This window comes from Myotis myotis, unplaced genomic scaffold (genome assembly GCF_014108235.1).
Source record: "Myotis myotis isolate mMyoMyo1 unplaced genomic scaffold, mMyoMyo1.p scaffold_m19_p_8, whole genome shotgun sequence".
NCBI classification, from domain to species: Eukaryota; Metazoa; Chordata; class Mammalia; order Chiroptera; family Vespertilionidae; genus Myotis; species Myotis myotis.
The window spans coordinates 34,711,867-34,735,937 of NW_023416390.1; the positions used below are offsets into that span (position 1 = coordinate 34,711,867).

General features: G+C 49.3%; 1 protein-coding gene across 5 annotated transcripts in view; it reads right to left on the reverse strand.

Moving 5' to 3' along the window:
* COL6A3 (collagen type VI alpha 3 chain) overlaps positions 1-24,071 on the reverse strand; it is a 74,955-nt gene that overhangs the window by 28,491 nt on the left and 22,393 nt on the right. For 3 of the 5 annotated variants that reach the window (XM_036319612.1, XM_036319614.1, XM_036319615.1), the window contains 19 exons: positions 21,742-22,326; positions 19,364-19,963; positions 17,074-17,634; positions 14,749-15,357; positions 12,208-12,813; positions 10,223-10,837; positions 8,726-9,325; positions 7,781-8,118; positions 7,092-7,170; positions 6,010-6,155; positions 4,564-4,656; positions 4,096-4,149; positions 3,152-3,223; positions 2,351-2,377; positions 2,199-2,243; positions 2,029-2,082; positions 1,519-1,581; positions 860-925; positions 395-448 (listed from right to left, as the gene is read on the reverse strand). In XM_036319612.1, coding sequence (XP_036175505.1) covers positions 395-448; positions 860-925; positions 1,519-1,581; positions 2,029-2,082; positions 2,199-2,243; positions 2,351-2,377; positions 3,152-3,223; positions 4,096-4,149; positions 4,564-4,656; positions 6,010-6,155; positions 7,092-7,170; positions 7,781-8,118; positions 8,726-9,325; positions 10,223-10,837; positions 12,208-12,813; positions 14,749-15,357; positions 17,074-17,634; positions 19,364-19,963; positions 21,742-22,326 — 5,267 coding nt within the window. The remainder of the gene's footprint in view (positions 1-394; positions 449-859; positions 926-1,518; positions 1,582-2,028; positions 2,083-2,198; positions 2,244-2,350; positions 2,378-3,151; positions 3,224-4,095; positions 4,150-4,563; positions 4,657-6,009; positions 6,156-7,091; positions 7,171-7,780; positions 8,119-8,725; positions 9,326-10,222; positions 10,838-12,207; positions 12,814-14,748; positions 15,358-17,073; positions 17,635-19,363; positions 19,964-21,741; positions 22,327-24,071) is intronic. The other 2 variants (XM_036319613.1, XM_036319616.1) reach the window with 1 other exon arrangement.

A 24,071-nucleotide genomic window follows, 5' to 3' on the forward strand; every position in this document is an offset into this window, starting at 1 on the left:
TTATAAAACCAACAAGCATATGACTCCGTCAGCCTTCCTGCCCTCATTCTCTCACTCCTCCCAGATTCATGCTTCATTTGGATCTTTTAAATATTTAGTGGGATAAAACCTGGCCAAATTTCCTACAGCAGTAAAGATAATATTTTTAAAGCGTCTGTTCAGTGTGTTTTCTGGGTCGGGAAGGAAGCAGGTCTGGGGGAGGGAGAAGAGACGGAGCATAGAACAAAAGATAAGAATGAGAGATTTCTCTAAGCAGCACGATTTGGGTGACAGTAGTTTCAGAAATTTCTTAATAAGAAGTAGCTGAGTAACTCTGCCCCAGGCAGGATTTGGGGGTTTAGGATCTAGGTGGCACCCTAATATCAGGGAGCCCACAGCCCTCAGAGACACTCACATCCTTGCCAGGATCGCCAGGCCTTCCAGGCACGCCATCTCTCCCAGGGAGGCCCTGGTGTGGGAGAGAAAACATGTGAGATTCTCCTCTGCAGAGAAGAGCGTCTAATGCGGCAATATTGCCCAAGACACCACGGGAGATGGGACTGATACACAGAGGGGGTCACCCAAGTAACCTTGTGGGTGCATCATGCTCAGGCACATTCCCACAGCACAAGCCTCTGGCTTGACAAGCACTTTCTGTGAACATCTGGGGGTTGGAGGGCCTCTTGGAAGGGTTGCTCCATTCCCCGGCGGAGACTTCCTTCACGGGGATGCACATGGGCTTCGGGGACCCTCTGTTCCCGACCTCTTAGGTCTACAACCTGAAAGGCCACTTCCATGGCCTCTAGGCTGGGGACGGGCCCACGTGGGTTTTGTGTCTTGGCCCTCAGCACAGGGAGTCAAGGAACGTAGAGCATCGTACCATGGGCCCAATGTCTCCGGTTTCTCCTTTGGGTCCTCTCTGCTGGCTGTCCCGTCCTGAGTCACCCTGAAAACAACACAGGTCAGGGAATGAGCCTCATGGGCAGGAAAATACACCCTAAGTTTGCTTTAGGAAAAGAAAGGTGTTTGTAGCTTTTCTCGTCTTTGATTCTGTAAGTGCAAGCAAATGACCATCCCTGAGCCAGGCTTCTATCCTCCTAGACAGGACAAGGCAAGAGGGCCCGGGGCACCGTCCTCCCTGGGGCTAAGAATGATTGGCCGACCCACAGTCAGGGCCAGGGAGGGTGGGATGGATGCTGTCTGAATGGGATCTGTCCAGTGGGACTGGTACAGAGCCTTGTATTCATGTCCTCACTCATATTTTTCCTGACCACCCAGTCCAGCTGGATTAAGAGTCTTGAGACCGAATTTTAGGGAAATCCTCATGTCTTCCCAGGACAGGCCTTGCAAACACTTATCTCCACAGCCACACAGCAAACATGAGCCCAGCAACCCCAAAGTTAGGGGAAAGGACAAACCACATCTTTTATCAACATGTTTTAAAGCAGCATCAAAAGTAAAATTCCCCCTTTCAGCCTTCTGTTCCCACAGCCCTCTTCCCCAGACTCGGGTCTCAAATTGTCCATGAGGAATTCTTACCGGGTCCCCTCGAATTCCAGCGTCTCCTCGTTCTCCTCTGTCCCCTTTAGGTCCTTTGTCACCCTAACAAAAAACACATGTGGAGCCTAACCATTAAATAGAACTACACATTTTTGTCTCATTCTTAAAATCCCATTCTTCAACTCACAAATCTAAATAGACCAATGTCAAGCATTTTCTCATTGGCCATGAAGGTAAAATGATTTCCAAATATTTACAATTTGTTCAGGTAATCCACAAATATTTATTAGGGACCCCCTCTGTGCAGACACTGGGATTTATTTACAACAAAACAAACTCAGTCCCTGCCCTGTGAGACAGTCTCCAAACAAGACAATATAATGTAATCTGTCACAGCTGCCAGGGACATAGGGATGCCAAGGATGCAGCCCAGAGGAGGTCAGGGGAGGTCTCAGAGGAAGTAGTCTTAACATACATCAGTGAGAGACCTAGTCCCTCGGTGACATGTTGATAGCTCCTCCGTCCCAGCAGCAGTGGAAATGCACCTACCCTTCTCCCGGGATTCCCTTTCTCTCCGGAAGAACCAGGCACGCCTTTGTCTCCCTGCCAAAGACAACGACAACATGTCATTCCTGGCACAGTGGCTCCCAGAGGCTGAGTACAGTCCCTGGAATCTTCAGGACCAAAGCTGCTAGGACTTAGAGCACAAAGTCACTTACATCTTCCCCGTTGAGACCATCCAGTCCAATTTCCCCCAATTCACCCTGCAAGGGGACAAGACACACAGGTGAGTGTAGATGGCTGTCAGACAAAGAAGAAATGAGAAACGCTGGGAAAGTTTTCAATAGAAAAAGGAAAACAAGCTGAGTACCTTCTCTCCTGGGAATCCTCGAGAGCCCTGGAAAGTAAGGGAAAGAGGACACATTAGCTCCTTTTGGAGGCTGGTCCCTGAGCCACAGGATAGCGCTGCCCCAACCCCAGTGAAGGCCATCTTGGCTGAAAATTTAATATTGGAGATTGATTTGTTTGGGTTGTCCTCTCACCATCGCATGGAGGTCATAAAACTAATTTTCCTGGACCTGGGCACTGGGTAGTTTGGCTCCCTGGCCAGGAGGGTGGTCCCTGAGAGCCAGGGACCAGGCCCCAAGGCCCCTCTGTGACTTTGCAGTCTGGTGACCTTCCCTTCACCACCTGCTCTCAAACTTCAGCAAATGGAGGAGAAAGTTCATCAGCCCTTGAATCCAAGTATTTCATGCAAAGGACCGGCAAGTGCAGTGGTCTCTCCCTTTCTTTTGCTGCCCTATCTCCTTGGCTTCTACTGGGGCTGAAGCCACGGGCACTGGCCTTCTCCCCACCCTGGCTCACGTCCTGTCTGTCCTCGTGATGGTTTCCTGGCGGCTGCCTGTTTCCATAGGAAACTATTTCTGCATTCCCAGGCTCCCTTCCCAGTGCAGCCTGCGCTCTGAACCCACCAGACTGCGGGCTGCCTTCCCAGGAGAGGCCCCAGCGGCTGGATGCTGAGAGCGGAGAGACCCAAGCCCCACCCTCCCCCAGGCACTTGGAGAAATTGTCCACTTCTGCACATGCTGCTGACCCTTCCCTTCCCAGATGGGCTGATGCTGTGGTCCCCACACGTGTCCCCCCGCCCACTATACACACACGCACACTGTACCTTTATTCCTCTCTGGCCGGGGCAGCCCTGGAAACCTTGAGTGCCATTCACACCAGGAGGCCCACGTTCGCCCTGTCAGGGGAGACAAAGGTTTCTGGTCACCATGTCTCCACTGAGTCCACAGCACGGTGAAAGCTCTGCCTTCGAAGCAGATTTGCTGCCAGGAATGCTGCCTGAGCTGAGGGACCCCAGCATCCCTGCCCCCCAGACCCAGTGCATAGCCTCCCTGGAGGAAGGGGGCCGCCAGGCACCAGTTCTGGGTGGGACCTGGGCCCCCCTAGAAATGCTTGGCCTGACCGACCCTCTGTGTGACCCTGGCTCCTGGCTCTCCAATGAGGCTGTTCCCAGCCCTGACGCTGGCACTGGGATCTGAGACCCCATGACCTCACCTGCTCCCTGCGGGGCCCTTTAATTCCAGGGCTGGGCCTTCTTCCAGAGTCTCAAAGCCTCTCAGACCATGTCTGTCCCTGGTACCATTTCCCAAAGGCTCTGTACATCCTCAACTGGGCCCTGAGGCTATGGACCATCCAAACCTTCTCTGGGAGACTTCCCCTAAAGGGCATTACCCTGATTACAGCCTGATTAGGGTCCCCCTGTCCCCCGCTCCCACCCATTCCCATCTCTGCTTGAGTATCAGAGCTTAGCAGACACTGAATATGCCAGAAATGGTGGCCCTCTGCCTCCAAGGCACTAACCCCTCCCTGAGAAACGGAAAGAGTGGAAGCCCGCGCTCCGTAGCCACTCCTGTCACACTTGGGGCATCATGCTATTTCCATCATGTAGAAATCTGGGTAAAGTTAGAAATTTTCCTGGACCTGGCTGAGGAAGTTAGAAATTAATGTCTTCCCAGTGGGATAACCAAACAGATTGTGAACTCCGAAATCCAACCCCAACAAGGGACAAGGAGGGAATAACAATTTCAGGAATAAAACAACTTCACTTACAGGTCCACCCTCGTCACCAGGATAACCTCGGTAGCCATCTTCTCCAGAAATACCCTAAAAGAAAGTAAATCGGTTCCTGGGTTAAATCGGTGGGTTTTGAAAGGGTCTATTCTATACGTAAGCATCTCCCTGATCCCTCTCCCTCCCTGCAGTACAGTAGTGCTAAAATTCAGCATGGCTTTAGGTGCTCCCCTGAACTTAACAGTTTTCTACGCATTATTTCAGTCAAATTACTCTTTCTAGCAGGATCTTTAAGGCTCCTGATCTACCCAGAAATCCTGTCCATTTCCTGTAACTGAGGCAGATGCTGAGCATCCCAGCTGACCGTCCACAGTGAGTCTGCTTATCGGATCTTCTGTCCTATAACCTGGGCCCTCCCCCTCCCCCCGCTTCCCCATCTCTAGCCAAGGTCAGGACGGACTTCTGAAATCCAGCCTCAGGTATAAGAAAAGGACAAAGCTGCCATACCTTTGGCCCTATGCTGCCGATGGGTCCTCGGTCTCCCCTTTGTCCAGAGCATTTGCAGGGCACCCCACAGCAAGCTTTCTCAGCGATGTTGTCCTGCCAAAAAGTAACGAAAAAGTTCAAGTCTCAATAAGCCTCCAAAAAAACATAGATGTGCCCTGAAGGTCAAGATCTAATGTGGATTCCACGGTGAGATGCAGGCACCCCCACACAACATTCACTCACAGACCAGCTTAGTGGCTTAGCCATCAAGATGGGGGAGGGAAGTTACTAGTAGGAGACAAAAGAGCAACCAAAGTAGAATAAACCTGATTCACAATGTCACCTCAGGCTGGGCCTTATTTCTAGAAGATTCCAACTTACATAGTCAAGTTTCAAATGGCAAGTATAACTTGTGTATTTTTAAGCTCCAAGGAGCAAAACAAAGGAATTGCAGATGGTCAGGTCAGAAAGTGGTTCCAAAATGAAGATCCATATGCTTTTCCTCAGAACCACAGTCAGAGTCATGGACTATGGCGCCAGCCTGGAGGAGGCCTGGGGGCAGTCTGGTGTGGGCAGACACAGGCAGTCCTGCCTCTAGCCACAAGCACGCGACTCTGGGTCACCAGTGCCTCTATGGCCCATCACACACCCTGGATGCCCCTTCCCACCCCAGGCCTGGACTTCGCATGGTGAAGTGCAGACCCAAAATCCATGCCCATCTACTAAACCCATGATGGTCAAATGTGCTTCTGACAATGAGCTTCCTAGTTTTCACTGTCTCCCACATCCCAGACTCATCCCCTAACTCAACGTCCTTCCACCAGTTTTCAAAAATCCTAATTCCTGTGCTGGGAAGAAGACAGAGAGAGGGAGGGCAGAGTCCATTCATCCCATGCCCCACTGCCGCCACCCCCAAAGGACCTCAGGGTCAACCACTCAGCCCACATCTCCCAGGGGCCCCACCCACACTCCCAGATCCCCGGCTGAGAGAGGCTGAGCTCCTGAGGGTGCGGAGCCCCAATGGCGCCTTCATTTGCTCCACAGGAAATTGGAAGGGACGGCAATCAAAGCACTTCTCCGCCCAAAAGTGATCCTCCTTTCCTGCACATTCTTGTTTCATCGTGCAAGCTTCCTGAGGACACTTTCTGTTTGGGAACGGGCAATATCAACCCTTTGCCTTCTCAACAATTAGGCATGAAAACATTCAGGAAAGGGAGCCGAGGAAATGCCAAGGCGGCAACATCGCATGCCTGGGCACCTGGGGCCCAGCTCATGGCCGCTCCAGCTCCCAAGTATCTCCAATTCCAGGACTCATACTTGTTATGGCAACAAGGCAGGTCCCAAGCGTATTTAATGGGTTAAATCACCCACCCAGAAGCCCCTCTCCCATCTCCCTGACTTCATTGTCTTGAGAAGCCAAACGCTGTGGCATCTGCACTGATCTGTGTGTGGAGACGGAAACCTCACCAGCTGCTCCGCGAGCTCGTAGTCCAGGTCCAGCAAGTTGAGCCTCAGGGGCCTGTTGTACGTGAACCCTCGCCCGAACTCCAGCTGCATCAGCTGCTCCAGGTTGGCCACGCGCTCCAGGCCCACCAAGATCAGGGCTCGGACACCTGCAAGGATGAGCGTGTTTCCAAGGGCTTCCTGAGTCCCTGAGAGCCACAACGTCTTTTGGGGGTTTTTAAGGTTTTTTTTAAGAAAACTTTCGTATATAATTTGCCCTGTAACTGAACCATGTTTAAACAAGCTAGTCAACTACTCTGAAGTGCTTGGAACTCCTCAGAGCAATGGTCTCAGATGTGTCAGTAAGTCAACTGGTTAATAAAAATACAGGAAGTGACACCATGAAGTGTATGCATAAACTCTCAAACTCTGGTCCTACCTCACACAGATATAATGTGGAAAAAATTAAAAGTACCACATCCCCCAAATCAGGTCGGAGCATTCTTATCTCCATGGCTCGGGAAAAAACAAGCAATACACAGAATGTTCTTATGATAATGTATGCTTCATAAGTCCTTCTTAACCCCCTGGTGTGGACATCTACTTTTTGGTAGTCAGAGCTACCAAATTCCAAAGTCATGGACAGACAAATACTACATCCGGTAATAGGCACCGCAGCTTAACCAGTCACCCTAATTTGGAAAGTATGCCGTTATTTACTTTCTATTAAAGTATGTGTTTACTTCATGCTGTAGTCTTGTTGAGCTGTGATAACTGCAAACTGCTACAAAATTAATCCCTAGTTTATGGGATGTGGCTAAATGAAGCAAATCTTCATGTTCTTTTGCAATAGCACCATGCTTTCTAGATGTTGCACCACCTGAATGAGTCTGAGAACCTGCGGGGACCGTGCCAGGACTTAGTCTGTGGTATGTATGGCATCCTTGGTAGCCCCTTCCCATAGCCCCAGGCAGGCAACTGAGAGCCAAGATGCCAAGGAGGAGCTCGCCCCAAGGACTCGGTAAGCAATTCCTGTCTCCCCAGCAGAATAGTGTGTCCGCCTCCCCTACGTCTCCACTTCCCGTTTAGAAAGCCCTGGAATCTACCTTCTTGTCGAAGTTCCTCCGACGCCTTTTGTAAATCAGCCAGATCTCCGTCCACCCCATCAGTAAAATGAATGACCACCTGAAATTAAAGGGTGGGCATGTCAAACTCCAGCCGAAATTAAAAAGAAGCATCACAGAGCTTGGTAAGGGAGCTTAGCCAGTTCAAACCCCTCATCTTACAGTTGAGAAAACTGAGGGCCAACCACCCCATGTTCGTAGCTCTCTGGTCTTGTGCAGTTAGTCAGGTGGAAAGTGAAGGGATTGCAGTGGCTGATTTATTCAAAAATACAAGCAGCGATGAAAATAAGAACAGTTATCTCACTCTCCTACTTATGTGATGTTGTTTCTAGGAATCGTGTGTGTGTGTGTGTGTGTGTGCACATAATAAATACATATGTATGTATACACAGGGAGAGAAATATGTATAGAGAACAGAACTATTTAATGGGTAGGACTATAAATATAAATTAATCACAAATTAAAGTTATTCAAACTTAATTTCTGATTACGAGGATTTTTTAGAGCTTAAATAAAATTATAAAAACAAGGGAGAAATTACACTTCGGAATGTCATGAGTTGAATACAGGCATGAGCAACCCATCAAATGTGTTTAGGGGACAACAAGGTGTTCCTCCTGACGAGGCAAGTCCAAATATGGCACAAGAAGCTGAACATGGGCCCTGCTCACCTTCACACTGTCGGGCGAGGACTGCCTGAACTTGTTCTGATAGGCCTTCAGCGTGTCCGCAGTAAGGACATAGGGGTGCTGGCTGCGCATGTTCCGGAACTTCTCAAACAGCTCTGGCTGGTACTCGGCAAAGTCGAAGGCCTCCACAGGGCCCGAGGGCGTGTTGGCCACCACAGACACCCGCACGGTGGGCATCTGGCCGCCGCTGCAGCTGAGTCTTTGCATCTGGCTGATTCTATTCAGGATGATGTCCACCTTAGACTCAAGGCCTTTCTGAGTCACAAAGACATTCTGATCTCTTGAACCATCAAACCCCAGAATCACATCCAGATTACAGGCTATAAAGGGAGAAAGCAGGCAATGAGCTCTGAGAGGGGCTGCACAGGTGAGTTCAAGGTACAGGCACAACCCCAGGACATGAGCCAGACATCATGCTCAAGGAAAAAATGAGATCTTCTATGGATGAGCTTCGAGAAGAAATTAGACCAGCCTCTCTCACAGGGAACACCGGTGCTGACTGTTAGGAACCAGAACAGTAGGCCATTTTAATCTGTTGCTCTTTTCATGATATTAATCAATTTTGGCATGACATATAGTTGCTGTTTACATGCCTCCCAAGTTCCTGAACATGAGAACTCAAATACTCTGGTCTCACATAATTCATATAATAAGGCTACAAACAGAAACAAGGACCATCTGAATTATTTGGGGGATTAAAGAATAGGGAGAAAAGGTAAATCTTATAAGGGCATGAAAGGCAAGCTTCCACTCTTTGAAGAACATCCGAGACCTGGCTAGGTGCCCACCAGGACCCCACCCTCAGTGAGATGAGGAAATGCCTGAAGTGAGCAATGCTTAAGGAAGCCACAGGCCAGCGCCGGGGACCTAGGTCACTAAGTCACATCAACAAGACTGGATGGAAAACGTGCTCAGGAAAAGGATTACCTTTGGAAACATCCGTCACCCCCGGACACAAGATCTCATTCATGGCATCGTCCAGAGTTTCCAACACCTGCTCCTTCAACTCCGACAGCTCCTGGATGTTCCCCACACGGAAGGCTGTGGCGCTGTTGGACGCAATCTTCCCGACCTCCACTGAGTCGATGTTTCCCAGGCCCACCGCAAACACTTTGACACCTCTCTGGGTGAGTGCCAGGCTCGCCTCCTGAGCATCCTCCATGGACTTCCCGCCGGTGATCACAAACGCGATCTGAGGGACCCGCTGATCCAGGCGGCTGCCTGCCTCTGGCACGAAGTGATTCAGCCGCAGGTGCTCGATGCCCACCTTGGTGTTCGCGTGCCTCCCCCCTTTGTAGACCACCTTGTTGATGGCGTCGATAATCTGCTGCTTGGTGGAGAAGTCCTTCAGGAAGAACTCGTCGGTGGGGTCAGAGTTGTACTGGACCAGCCCCACCTGGATGGAGTCGCCCTGTCCATAAACCGTGTCCACGATCTCAGACACGAAGTGGAGCACCTCCTGGAAGCTGCTCCTCTGGAAGTTGATGGAGCCGTCCAATAGGAACACAATGTCTGCTTTCTTTTTATCTAAGAGGGGCCAGAATGAAAAGGAGGAGAACTTTGGTTTCCATAGTCACGCATTAATAAGCAAACTATAAATTAAAATAATTGGCATGACATTCCTGTAACTCATTCACATTGAACACCTTAGCTCAATCCCATGCCTCTACGGCTTCTGAATTCACAGCCCTCAACACATTATGCTAAAGACAAGAAGATAAAATGATAAATCACTGAAACAAAAAGGAAAGGACTCAAGAACTCATGAAACTGAGTCCCCATTATCCCTTACCAAATGGTACTCTACTATGGATTCAGTGGTCCATGGCCTCAGGTGTTTTAGGAAATACCATCGAACACTTTCCTCTGTTCAAAAACAAAGGATGATGTCTGACAGGAGTCAGGGGACATGTGCTAGAGGCAGAGCAAGGAAAGGCTTCGGATACAAATTGGGAAATGGGAAGCAGACCCCATGCCTTTGGAGGGTGGCCTGCCAGTATGCTGAGAGCTTCGTGGGACCCTGCTGAAAATCAGTGGCATTTGGGGTAATTTCCCAATTATATCAAGTGGTCAAGATCAGAGTAGAGAAGGTCATAGATTGGCCAATTTCAATGATGTTGTCCTATTCTGAGAGCCAACAAGCCTGTGGTTACCCCTCAATGCACCTTCATAGAACCTTTCAATGGGGCTACGTTAGCCTCATGGAAGCTCATGGAAGTCTCATGGAAGAATCAGTGACCATATGCTTTCTGGGCTGTTTCCTTCTACAATTTCAACTGTTTTTTATTCTGGTATTTACTTTCTAATACTATCTGCAGCAACAACCCTATGAGATGAAAATTATTCAAATAAATGCTGTTTACATTTCTCAGTTGAAAAACAATTGATGTCATACTCTACAGTCATGAGTTCCACAGTTCATACCTGTCCGAGGGGGGGAGGGTATGTCCACTCCTGGTGGTGCAGGTGTGACCCCCGAGGGTCCAAATGAGTACATGATCCTCTCTTCTACACTGGGGAGATCTCTGAACTCTCGCACTGTAAAGACCAGTCTGGGGTTGCCGGTGATTGCCTGCAGCTCCGATCTGTCAATTTTTCGGTCTCCAACCCCTAAACTCACAATCCCTGAGCTGCGTATCACATTTGAAAACTCAGAAACATCATCCTGGGATTTTCCACCCAGAAACAGAACCAGGTGTTGGGGCACCCCGTCTTCTATCCGGCTCCCAGCAGACTTGATAAAGAGATTTTTTGCCACATATTCCAGAGCTCTGCCGGTGTTCAGTGGAGACCCGCCTTTGAACCTCAGGCGGCGGAGGGCCTCGAGCACAGTGGCCTGGGACTTATGGGTCTTCAGTTGGAATTCCGGGAAGACATCATTGCTGAACTGCACAACCCCAATTCTCACTTTATTGGGGCCAACGTTGAGCCTTCGGACAATCCTGATGATAAAGTCTCGGATGTGTGCAATGCCTTCAGACGTCACACCGTCGGAGCTGTCAATGAGGAAGACAATGTCGGCAGCATCGCTCTCGGCAACTGGGGAGAAAAGAAGAGGAAAACTCAGTGCGTGGCTGGCACCCATCTGTCTTGATTTCTGCCTTTGCTTCTGAGGTTTGTATTGTATTCTGGACTTGGCGTGGTGTTGCACCGTAATATTAACATTAAAACTATCACCCGAGTCATCAGTGTTTATTTCTTGGACTTCTTTAAATTAATCATTAAAACTGGGCCTTTTTCACCTAAACAATATCCACTTCTTGATATATTTTAAGTCTCCAAGACTTTCTGAGTTTATTTGATTTTAATTTTGGCTTTGGGGTCTGAGTTACAACTAATTTCTAAAATAAAAGCAATATTTAGAAACAAATTCTGGAAACCATAATCTACAGAGTCATGAACTGTTACCACCATAAGGAACTGAGATCATCCAGACCAACATCCTTGTTGTACAAGAAGAGAGAGGCAGCTGAGGTCAAAGGTCCTCTCCTCATCCATGGTCACCACTCAGCTGCTGACCACCCAGGTAACCCCAACTGTTCCCCAGAGGGCCACTACAGCTCCCCAGGTGTTACAGTCATAGTATTTCTTTTTGTTCACATTTCTCTAAGGTTTATAGAAAGTTTTTATTTTCAATATTACTGTTCCCACTTCTTTACATGAGTCCATATTTAACTATAAAACCAATCAGAAAACGCTGTTTTCCTCTTAGAATTCTAGGTACTTCATGGATGTTATGTATTAAACTACTCATATGTTTCCACTCTACAAATTCAACCTGTCTTTTGCTTCATAAATCACTGGGCTACTTATAGTGGAAACAGCACAGCAAAAGGTGAGCAAGTCATGGAATTGAAACGTTTATACTAAAAAAGAGGAAATCTCTCCTGGCACACACAGCCAGGCCACATCAACACCAGGGAAAGCCACACTGTGGCCACCATGGAGCAAGATAAAAATGAGGTTATGCTGGAATCCTATGTGAACACTGACAAAAAAGAAGACAAAAATAACCAAACACCCCTCTATCCTGGCTCATAGGAATGACCACTGCTTCTTTACCAATTACAACTTTAGCCATAAGATTTAGCAAGACACCCAATCACAGAAGTACTTTAATTTCTTGACAACATCTGATCCTGGCAAAGTCCCACTTCCTTAAGCTTTCCACAGACTCACCTACCATAAGCCTGAGACCTATCATAAGTCCTTTCTAACACTGAGCTATCCCGTGGTTCACCATCCTGTGCATCTTTCCTTCTGGCCACAAGCAATAGGCCCAAGTGGCTCAATCACAGGTGTGCCTTTATTTTCATTTAACTCGTCCTGAGGACCATGGATCTTTGAGCCTGTTATTTTGTTATATATTGAAAACACTCAGAGAGAAGCAACAATACATTCAAACCCACCGGGAGGAGGGTAGGGAGTGCGGGCCAGCATCTGCTGAATCTGCTCTAAGGTCAGGGTCGTGATGGGCGTCAGCAGCCTCTGCTCCAGGCTGGGCAGCTCCCGGAAGGTGCTCACTGAGAACACGTACTCAGGGCTCAGGGAAATCTTAACCAGCTCCTCCTGGTCCACACTCTTGGAGATGGTAATTGGTGCCACGCTATTCCTCCTGAGCTCTGCTGCCGCGTCGTCCACCTCATCCCCGGATTTTCCGGACGAAATGAGGACCAGGAACTGAGGAACGCCCTCTTCAATCCGGCTCCCCAGGGGCCTCTTGAAGATATTTTTTGACACGTACTCCAGGGCATTCCCAATGTTGATCTGCCGCCCGCCCTTGGGCCGCAGCCGCCTCACCGCATTCTGCACCTCCTCCTTGCTGGAGTATTCATTGAGCAAGAACTCCACATTGGTGTCCTCACTGAACTGGATGACTGCCACCCGGGTCGTGTCAAAGCCCACGTCCAGCGAGTCCACCAGCCTCTCAATGAGGGTGCGGATGTACTGAAACTCAGGGCTAGCACGTAGGGACCCATCGATGAGAAAGACCACATCCTTCTTGCTGCCTGCACCTGCGAATCAAACCGAATCAAACCATGGGTTTCACCTTCGTTGGCACCTAATCCTCAGCATTAACAAACCACCTCCCAGGTTGTCATGGAATCACCATGGGCAAAATACCCTAATTCTGAGTCCTAGCACAGCAATGACAAGTCAGGGAGGAGAAGAGGAACCAGCAAAGGATAAGGAAGGGTAACTGAGGGAGGCAGAGACTAGGCACATAAGACACATGTGTAGACGAAGTGGGGATGGTGTTTCGGGAAGGAGGGGGCCTCAGCAGTGACAGCAAAATGAGTCATCCCAGCACCGTATCCAAATGAATTCAGCAAAATGAATTGCCCATGGGTGGAGAGGCCTTGAGAAGAGCGCTCTGGGTGGAGTGGCGAGAGTGAGGGGCAGAGGTGGGTTCAGAGCCGAGTTGTAGGGAGTATAGGAACTCACCTAAGAGGAGACTAAGGCGCTGCTGGAGGGGATGCAGGGCACCGGGAGAGAGTGTTTGACAGAGAGAAAGCAACAGGTTTGAGCATGAAGGAAACTACCCTTCCCATCCTCAGTGGAGAACTGGTGATGCAGGAGAGAGAAGAAGCAGATGAGCAGGCGACAGGAGAGCCCGGGAGCAGAGGCGGGTCACCACAGCACAGGAGGGAAGCTGAGATGGGGATACAGTGCTGGGATGACCACCCGGTGCTTCTGGAAGTTCTTTCCAATTTACTTACATTTCTCAGTGAAATGGGATTTCAGCCACCATCTCAGACTAAGCTGAGGGAGAAGAGCATAGAAGAAGTGGGTGGGGAGAAAAGAGGAGGAAGGATATAGTCACTTAAAAGAGAGGGAATGTGAGTGGGCAGGAATCCTGTTATTATAGAAATATGGGCTGCGCTTCTGGTAAAGGAGCCGCATGTTCCCAGTGCTGACATTTCCAAAGGGCGCTCTCGGGAACACTGGTACTGCAGCCGCGCTGTGCCAAAGGCTCTGGCCCCACTGCGCTGGAGGCACCACGCACGTCGATTAGGGGGAAGCTCTTTCCCTTTGTTTACCTCACTGATGCCTACATTCATCTGGTGTCAAACCCTTTAGACGCCAGCAAGGAGAAGCTGACATCCACTCCCTCGCACTATGTCCATCACCCTCGCCTCCCTCGTCCACCCAAAGGCATGTATCCTGCATCCCACTTTTCTCACTGGCTTTTTCTCCTCCCTTCCTTCCCCCTCTCTATGCCATGAGGCCATGGATGGTGTCCTGTAGAACGGGAGCCACAGGGAGAAGCCATGGCTGTCTCTCTACCACTGTGACCATCCCCGCCCAGGGGCCCAGGGAGGACAGGCCCCTGCTGGGTATTTTTGGAGGGGGTGGCCACATCTCAGTCCCCTTCCTTCTTAGCAGCCAGGCTCCCATCGTTTCTAGTTTATTTAACCAGGCCTAGGAAAACAGATAGGAAGGAGGGTATAGGGCAAATGCCGTCACACAGCCTGGTGGCCTTCCTGCCGGCTAAGACACTTCTCAGTACCAAGCAAATTCAAAAGCAATCCTCACACTTCGGCTCTAGAAACACCAACATCTCAGAGACTGTGTTCCAGCTTGACGAAGAGCCTGTGTTCTAACCCCCTCCCTGGTCATGGAAGGCTGGCCCTCCTCTGGTCAGTTCAGAACCACACTGAACTGCTGTTGTCAGTGAGGTGGCTCCGCCCTTTGGATACCTACACAACAGCCTTCATGCAGAGTCAGAGCACCTGCACTGACAGCGAGGCACATGCCCTTCCTCAGACTTTGGCCAAAAACATGAATCTTAGCATCTCCCCAAGTCTCTACCATGTCTGAGACCAAACAAGGTTCCTAATTCTTCATGGAATTAGGTATAAATAGAGGAAACAAAATGTGCAGGCCACAGTCCAAACAAGTAGCCCCAGATGTTTCAAGGAACGATGATCCAAGAGTCCCCTCCTTACCTGGCCTCGATGGAAGAATCAACTCTGGCTTCAACGTGCTCAGCTCCTGGCTGGTGAGCTGGGTCACCCTCTGGGAGATGTCCTGCTGGACGTTCTCCAGCTGCCCGAAGGTGGGAACGGTCACAGCGAAGCTTGGGATGTAGGAGATGGTCTGCATCTCCGTGATGTCGGCGTTTCCGATGCCGATGCCGATGGGCACAGCCCCGCCCCTCTTCAGGACCACCGAGGGGCCTCTCACGTCATCCCCGGACCTGTCTGCTGTGAGGACGATCAGGAGCTGGGGGACGCCTTCTGCTATCCTGCTTCCGGCAGAGCTAATCAGGATATTCCTCAGGACAAAGTCCAGGGCGGCCCCGGTGTTGGGGGTCGGCCCTCCCAGCAGTGCCAGCCTTCGAATGGCATTGACCACACTCTGTTGATCCATGTATGAATTCAGGTAGAACTCGGGCCTGGTCCGGTCACTGTACTGCACCACGGCCACACGGACTCGGTCTGGGCCCACATCCAGGCTCTCCACCACTCTCTGGACAAAATCCTTCAACAGAGAGAAGCCGCTCCTGACACCGTCAGAGCCGTCGAGCAGAAACACCACATCCTTTTCAGCTGAAACTGGAAGGAAGACAGGCCAAATGACTCACACAGGACATGAGAGGGACAGTTTCCTACTGATGGTGGTGGGCTGAAGAATGTCTGATTCAGAATCCCCAGAACTTGACTTTGGGGATGTCCTTATAGGTGAGAGACAAGAGGATCAGGTTTAGAGGAAACAGGTCAGAGAAGAGAGAAGGTACTATGCTATGGTTTTGAAGCTGGAGGAAGGAGCCGCAAGCCAAGGAATGCAAGCTGCCTCTAGGAGCAGGAAAAGGCCAGGGACCTTCAAGAGGGACACACTCTTGCTGACACCTTGATTTCAGCCCAGTGGAACTGGTTTTGCATTTCTGACCTCTAAAACTGTCAGAGGATTAATTCCTTTTGTTTTAAGCCACTCCAATTGTTACAGGAGGAAACAAACTCACCAGTTTATATAGATAGCCCTTTCATTTTAGAATTGTCCAAGGCTTGAGCAATAAACTTTCAAAGGTGTACTCAAGAAAAACACTGAGGGCTAGAGAGATCTGGATGGAAGAGCCTGCACAACCAATAACATTTTATACATGGACAGTTTCAAATAAATTGCTGCAAGTCATAGTGGATCAATAGGGAAAAAATGTAATCCAGATGTCCAGGTTATAATCCAAAACCAACAGTGTGTGGGAGCAATAGTCAATGTAGAAACTCTAGATTCTCAGCTTTTAATCAAAAGGATTGTAGATGAAATTAATTACTCTTTTCATTGCATTTGTATCAGTAAATGGAAAGTGGTTAAACACAAAGGCATGGTACTGTAGATGAAACAGTTTCATGCAGTGGGAATATGTCTCTCATCATGCCTTATGTCCTTAGCGTAGGGAATGAATTCTAACACAGGGACACCCACGTAATATGATGGGGGGAGGGAGCAGGATATGAAGATGAAGACTGGCTTAGCTACATTATAACCAAGTCATGTGGCTTTTATTATGCATATAGTAAAAATTGTGTGTCTTGAAAGGATTTTTAACCACTAATATGTCTAAATTTTTATCATGTATCTTATTGTGAAACTAGAGACCCAGTGCATGAAAATTCATGTACTCAGGGTGCGAGGGGGGTTCCCCTCAATCCGGCCTGCGCCCTCTCGCAGTCTGGGACCCCTTGGGGGATGTCCACTTGCCGGCTTAGGCCCGCTCCCCAGGGGATTGGGTCTAAGCTGGCAGTCAGACATCCCTCTGGCAGCCCAGGAGACTTCAGGGGATGTGTCGGACATCCTTAGCACTGCCAAGGAGGCCGGAGAGGCTCCTGCCACCATTGCTGTGCTCACAGCCATCAGCTCAGCTTGTGGCTGAGCGGAGCTCCCCCTGTGGCAGCACACTGGCCATCAGGAGGCAGCTTCTGCATTAAGCGTCTGCCCCCAGTTGGTCAGTACACGTCATAGTGACTGGTCATTCCTGGTCATTCTGCCGTTAGGTTAAATTTGCATATTACCCTTTTATTATATAGGATACTCTTATGTCCTTCCAAATAATCACCCTGATTCTCCTGTTTTGCCCTAAGCAGCAGTTAGGAAGTCCAAGTGAGGAAGGAAAAGTCATATTTCATTGCTCCTACAGAAATGATCGTTAGTCTTCCACCTTCCCTGGAAACCCAAGGACGGCTTCGATCTCAGGACCTGGAGCCAGCAGCCCACCATCAACCCACACCCTGGAGAACTAAGCTGTAGGCCCAACCAGAATCCCTATGCCATACCTGGTGAAGGCACTGTTTTCAGGAGATTCACAATCTGTGGTTGAAGTTCTCCAATCTTGGGAAGTGACTCTGCAGCCAAGATAAAGGCGGAGGATGGTACTACCAGCTCTAACTGGGCAGGGTCTGCGTTCTTGGCCTGTAACACGAAAGGCACCACCCCCCTCTCCTTCAGCAGGCGTGCCGGCCCTTCCACACTATCAAACGAGCGTCCTGCCACTAGCAACACCAGGAACTGGGGCACTCCATCCTCCATCCGGCTCCCGGCAGACTTCACATAAATGGATTTGAGTGCATAGTCCAGGGCATAGCCCACATTGAGGGTTTTGCCAGTCTTGATTTTCATTCTCTTCACGAGATTCAGGATTTCAGGCTTGTTCTGGTGCTGATTAAAATGAGACTCGACCCTGACATTGTCGCTGTACTGAGCCACTGCAATTCGGGTCCCATCTGGCTTCACATCAAGCTCATCAATCACCTTGTAGAGAAAGTCACGGACGACATGGAACTGGCCCACAAGATTGGCTGAGCCATCAAAGAGGAATAGAATGTCTCGCTTGCTTTCTACAAGAAAAAGGAGGTTAGGACACCATGAGGTTCAAGAATTTAACAGGCACCAAACTGACGTCAGCCCAGCACCACCGGCATTTGGTAACAGGAGTTCACGCAATTCATCTGACGATCACTGTACCAACAAGGGAAGCAGAAACCTCACCGACTGTCAGTAAAATGTCTGTTTCGGCCTGGCTGGTGTGGCTCAGCATTGACCCATGAACCAAGAAGTCATGGTTTGATTCCATTTGGGGCGCATGCCCGGGTTGCAGGCTCGATCTACAGTAGTGGCATGCAGGAGGCAGCTGATCAGTGATTCTCTCTCATCATTGATGTTTCTCTCTCTCTCCCTCTCCCTTCCTCCCTGAAATCAATAAAAAACATTTTTAAATGTCCGTTTCAAAGCAGTGCATACTTGCAAAGGACCAGAACAATAAGCTGGTCCACCCAATCTGAAAGCTTCTCAACAGAGCGAGACAAGGACAAGCCCACGGGGTTCTATTCTTGCACCAGGGGCCCATCACTCTAGGGCAGTGATGGCGAACCTTTTGAGCTCGGCGTGTCAGCATTTTGAAAAACCCTAACTTAACTCTGGTGCCGTGTCACATATAGAAATTTTTTGATATTTGCAACCATAGTAAAACAAAGATTTATAGTTTTGATATTTATTTTATATATTTAAATGCCATTTAACAAAGAAAAATCAACCAAAAAAATGAGTTCGTGTGTCACCTGACACGCGTGTCATAGGTTCGCCATCACTGCTCTAGGAGAACAGACAGTGTTTTCAAACTATAAACTAAACTATCAAACATGTGATCCTTATTGTCCTTTTGCCTAAAAATTGACCTATCTCTAGTGACAAAGGCTGATGTGGGTTAATTACACAAGGATAACTGAGTTGACACATTATCAGCTGAGTCAGTGATCAGCTCTAACTGGATTATCTTTTCATTAAATTGGAGGTTATGGATGAGGACCAAAATGGCGTCTGTCGTTGCTCTGTGGTCAGGCAGGCTGTCTGTCACTGCTTTCCAAGCTGCTGTATTTAGACAAGAAAGGATGACCACCCATATGGGGCTACAATGGGTAACATGAACATGATTTTCAGTTCACACAATGGGAATTCATCCGATTAGGTTTCGGTTGTCTCAGTCTTGCTACTTGTCCGTGTGATGTCAGCTGCAAGATCCAGTACTCCATATCTCACCACCAAATTAATTTGCAATAAGAACAACTATTCAGACTTCCTTTGGAAATCATGTTACCGTCACATAAAGTGGCAGGCTTTGTTGGGTTTACAACAAATAGTTGTCTAGATACAGCAGATTTTGAACATAACAAAAAAAAAAAGTCATATAAAGAAAAGAACTGTGATTTCTAACTGACGCCAAGGCACCTTCATGTGTGACAGGAAACCCACCTCTATCTATCTATACCCTCTCACTTCCACCTGGATTTGCACCCCAGAATCTTCACAGGCATTGGGGGTGAAGGAGACAGCTTTTGAATAAACGATAAGATGCAAGGAATGTAAGCTGAATTTCCTAGACTCGCTTTCATCAATGAACACCCTTTAGATAGAGAATGTAAACTTGCCGGTACAGTGTCTCAGACCCCCAATCAAAATATTCCAACCAAAGGGAGTCAGTCGAGTTTCTAGGGTTCACCATGCTCTTGAGTTCGGGTTGGGCCACCTGCCTGCCAGGGGAGGGAGCCCCGTGCAGTGGGGGAGTTTTACCTGGCTGGGCGAGTTGCACCTCCTCCACACCTCCACTAACATATGTGGTTAGGGGCTGAATCAGCTGCTGCGGCAAAGCTGACAGGGAGCTGAAATCATCCATGAGATACACCAGGCTTGGGTTAAAAGCAATCTGCTCAAGCTCGGCCTTATCCGCCTGGTTGGCTCCCACACAAAAGGTCAGGACGCCCTCTCGGGCTAGTGCATTGGCGGCTTGCAAATAGGAGTCCTCAGACCGCCCTGCCGTGAGCAGGAGCAGGAGCTGTGGGACGTGTTCGCGGATCCTGCTGCCGCCAGCTTCGATGAAGTGGTTGGCATGGACATAGCGCAGGGCCGAGCCCGTGTTCAGGCCTGACCCACCCTGGAGCTGCAGCTGTCTCAGGTGAGCAAGCAAATCTGACTTTGTCTGGTACGTGTTTAGGGAGAACTCCGTGACTGGAGTGTCACTAAATTGCACTAAACCCACACGAATACTGTCGCTTCCAACATCAAGGCTGTTAACTACGTTCATTACAAAGTCCCGCACATAGGGGAAGTTGGTCTTTCCAACGTTGAGCGATCCATCCAAAAGAAAGATGATATCCCTTGGGTTTACGTGAACTGCAGTGAAGCACAGAAAACAAAGTGAGACACACACACTCATGTGTGCCCGCAACCGGTGCACACATGCCAACACATAAGACACAAGACATCAGTGAGGCAAAGCACATCCATCTGGTAAAATATGGCAGAGGGGCACATATTTTCCTCCATGGTGACTGGTGCTATGAGGTATGTCCATAGCCAAGTTTATGAGACCAAGTTGGCTCACAGAGAGACACAGCGCCAAAGGCAGACTGCTTTCAAACAACAAAAAGGATCCAGTCCTTGAACCAGAACATCCTTCCTAGGGAATGAATTCTGCAAGAGTGCAGTCAAATTCTATCTCACTCGTGTCTCTGAACCAGGTTCACAGCCAAGTTCACCTGGGTTCTTGGGGGTTCACCTCTACACATTCACAGAGATTTCCCTTACAGATACGTTAGAAGCCTTAACCCAAGTTAACCTGAGAACATGAGTTCCTTATGACTAAAAATCTCAATACTGTTAGTCTGTTCTCATCATGAAGGATTCCTAGGGGCACCCATTTGTCATTTCCTACTGTTCTCTTTTCCTAACAGGGCATCACAGGATTGCCAGATGTTAATCCAAAAGGGTACCTATGGGAATCCCTCTGGGTGAGATCACAGAATCCTGGAAACATGTGAAAATACAGAGTCTACTTGCTATGCTTGGCTGAGGCTGTACACATGAAGAATCAAAAGTATAATTCTCAAATTAGAGTTTTTTCCCAACACATTTAGTCCATGTCCTTTGAAAAAATTATTTCCCATCTCTTCCCTGGTGTCTCACTGAAATTTAAAAATAACAACTAATTTTATCCTATGTTCTATCAAATTGTACTTTGGCTATGAGAGGGTGGGTTAGAATTTTTAAGAAAATAAAAGAGAGGGAGAGAGACAGGCAGGCAGGCAAAGACAGAGAGAGAGAGAGAGAGAGAGAGGCTTTTAGAAGACCAGAGAGCATGAAGAGAAAGCATGCACTCATGCAACATGGGTCATACAACATGCAACATGGGTCATGCAACATGGGTTGTGCACCGAACACCCTTCCAGTGGTAAAGCTTGTGAGGTGGAAAAGCTTGTTTCCATAATATTAATCGTCATTGAGGACAGCGAATTATACTTGTTCAATTCATGAGGTCATAGACTGCTAGAATGTGTTTTAAAATAACTTCCCACTGACAATCATATTAAATGAGAGATTGAAACAACCACTGGGTTTTTCTCTTCATGCCCATTCCTTCACTATATTTTGCACTTAAGGAAATCCCTTAAAGAGAGAGGAGAGAGGGTTAATGTTCTACGCTGGTCGGGTTCGAATCACTTAGAAGTGAACTGTCAGCTCAGGAGAGGAAGATCCAGGCGACATGTTGGTGGTGGGAAAAGGAGGCCAGACAGGTGTCACCAGGAGAAACTGAACACTGGGACCTCACGAGGGACAAGAACTGAGAAGTGACCTCCTCAACTAGAAGCTTCAAAGACAGGTGGCCCTGATCTTATAATTCGAGTCAGATGGTTCTTATGACATTTGAAGGCGTACAATTCTCGTGTGACATCTTAAGACATGCAGTTGTGTCATAGTGCATCCAAGTCCTACAATTCCCTGCTCAGGGTAAACGGAAACCTGAAATAAAACTCATGTGTGGCTCTTGCTTCCACCATTTCAGAGTTGTCTCCTAACTGAAGACAAGTAAAGCTTCCTTTTGTTTTGTTTCTCAAAGGCTCCGCCTGGAGGCCACCCTGTGGTGTGTCTGACACCTCCCACCCCAGCCGTACCTTCCGTGGTTCCAGAGAGGGTCCTGAGAGGCGCCAGCAAGCTGGGCAGCATGCCCTGCAAAGGGGCAGCTTGGAACTCAGCCGGGGTGAACACCAGCGACGAATCAAAGGCCATGTCCGCCAACTCCGCCTGGTCGGCAGCCTTGCTCCCAACTGCAAAGCACAGGATGCTGCTCCTCTTCAGCTCCTGGGCCGGCTGGCTGACTTCATCTAGGGACTTACCGCCTGTAATCAGCACCAGGAGCTTGGGGACCCCCTCGGCGACCCGGTGCCCTGCCGCACTAGTGAACAGGTTGTTACGAACAAAGTCCAGAGCGGCGCCCGTGTTCAGGGCCGAGCCTCCCATGGGCTTCATTCTCCGCACGGCAGTAATGACCTCCTTCTTGCTGGGGTAACTACTGAAATAAAACTCTGGCCTCACAGTGTTTGCGTACTGAGCCACTGCCACCTGGATGAGATCCTGTCCAATTTCCAGCCTCTGGATGACCTTGATAATGAAATCACGGATGGCATTGAAGTTGGACAGGTCCAGTGCTGATGAGCCATCCACCAGGAAAAGTATGTCCCGCTTGTTGACTTCAATGACTGTAGGTAGCAATATGAGAAGGTGAGTGGAGCAGTCTTTCCGACCACATTCAACTATGACTCTACACAGTTCATTCTGTTCAAAGAACTTCCCCATTAGCTCTGGCTAAGGTGACGTCGGGGCGGGGGGGGGGGGGGGGGGGAGCTTGTCCTTACATACACAGGAGAGTGAGAGCAGTGTCCTTCCCTATGGGGTAGCACATCCCCCACCCACTCAGCACTTCTGTACAAAATTATAGCCCAAAAACAGATTTCGTTTCAGTAGCCACCTGATTAACATGCTGTCACTAAAAAAGTCAGGAAGCTCTTTCCTGCCATAAATCTAAGGCTTGGGTTTGCGAGGCCAGAATGAGGCCAGAGCCCGGGTAATGGAGGAAGTGATCAGTGGGGCTCAGAGGCCCCTGTGGCATGATCGGGAGTTCATGAGCACCTACTGCCAAGTGCAAACGCTGAGAGCGCAAATGCCCGTTCCTTCCGCTCTAGTCTCCATGCCTTGGTTTTCCAGGCAGAGGGGGAAGTAACATACCAATTACTTGGCATCATAAAACTTATAAAAAGGAAACCAGTGTCAAAACCAGTCAATGGCACAGAGCATTTTCTGTCGGAGCCCTGTGCTGTGAAGGCACTAAGTCTCATGGTAACTGTGTGATTACTTAAAGACAAACCACGAAGCAAGGACACCTGGACAAGGCCTCTGTGCCCTGCGTGTCACCGCGTGGGCAGTGCCTGAGTCACAGGACCGAACACTTGAATCAGCCCACCACACCCCACCCAGAAACCGGCAGAGCGTCCGGACTTACAGGAACACCAGTGCTGACAGATGAGGCTGGAGGCCTCCACTTATTCAGTCATTATCTGGCCGCAAGGAGCCCCTGTCACTCGAGTGGTCAGATCAATAATATGAAGCACTCTCACCTACTTGACATGTGACTACACTGACATTTATCAGCCCACACTCTCCTCTTTCAGAGAAAACACGGAAATGCACACTGACACCAAGGATTAGGGGCAGGCACACGGAGACCATGGCTTTGGTGCCAAGTTGTGGCGTAAACAATACATTTCAAGTCCCTAGCTCTCCTGGAGACCTTGCAGATGCCTGGGGTTCTCATTGTACCTGCTGCTGAAACACAGGAGTATCCCATGCCCGCCTTCTCCTTCTCCCCCTCCATTACTCCGTGGAGGACATGTATGAGCCATACAAACAGCCATATGCCTGCTTTCACACACAGACAAGGACAGCGAGCACACCTGGGTCCATATGCACTCACACACGCCCGCCCCCCTTATAACCACAGACAGAGGAGCTAATGCTGGTACCCTGTGAGCAGTTTCCTGTGCTCAGCGAGAGGTGTGCACTGTATGTGATGGGTGATTAGAAAGACCAATCAGCATCCCCTACCCCCACCCCGTCCCAGCCCACTCCCGGCATCTGCTGGAGTGGCAGCCCCTTCCTCGTGAGATGCCTACCCAAGCGGAGCCTCTTGCTCTTGCACCTGGTTCTGCTGGGGCTGGGTTTGCAGTACCCTCGCTGGGAGGTGAGCCTGAGGTTCCACTAATCTGTTGGCTTCAACCCTCACCTCCCTGTTGACCGACACCAGCACGTCCCCCAAAACGCGGCTTCCCTGCAGCCCTGACAGCCCAGGACGGGCGACTGTCCCCGCACTGTTTCCAAGCAAATTCTCTTCAACTGTCCAGACCCCCGCCCCCTTTCTCAGGGCTGTCTCCTCTCCACCCTACTATTA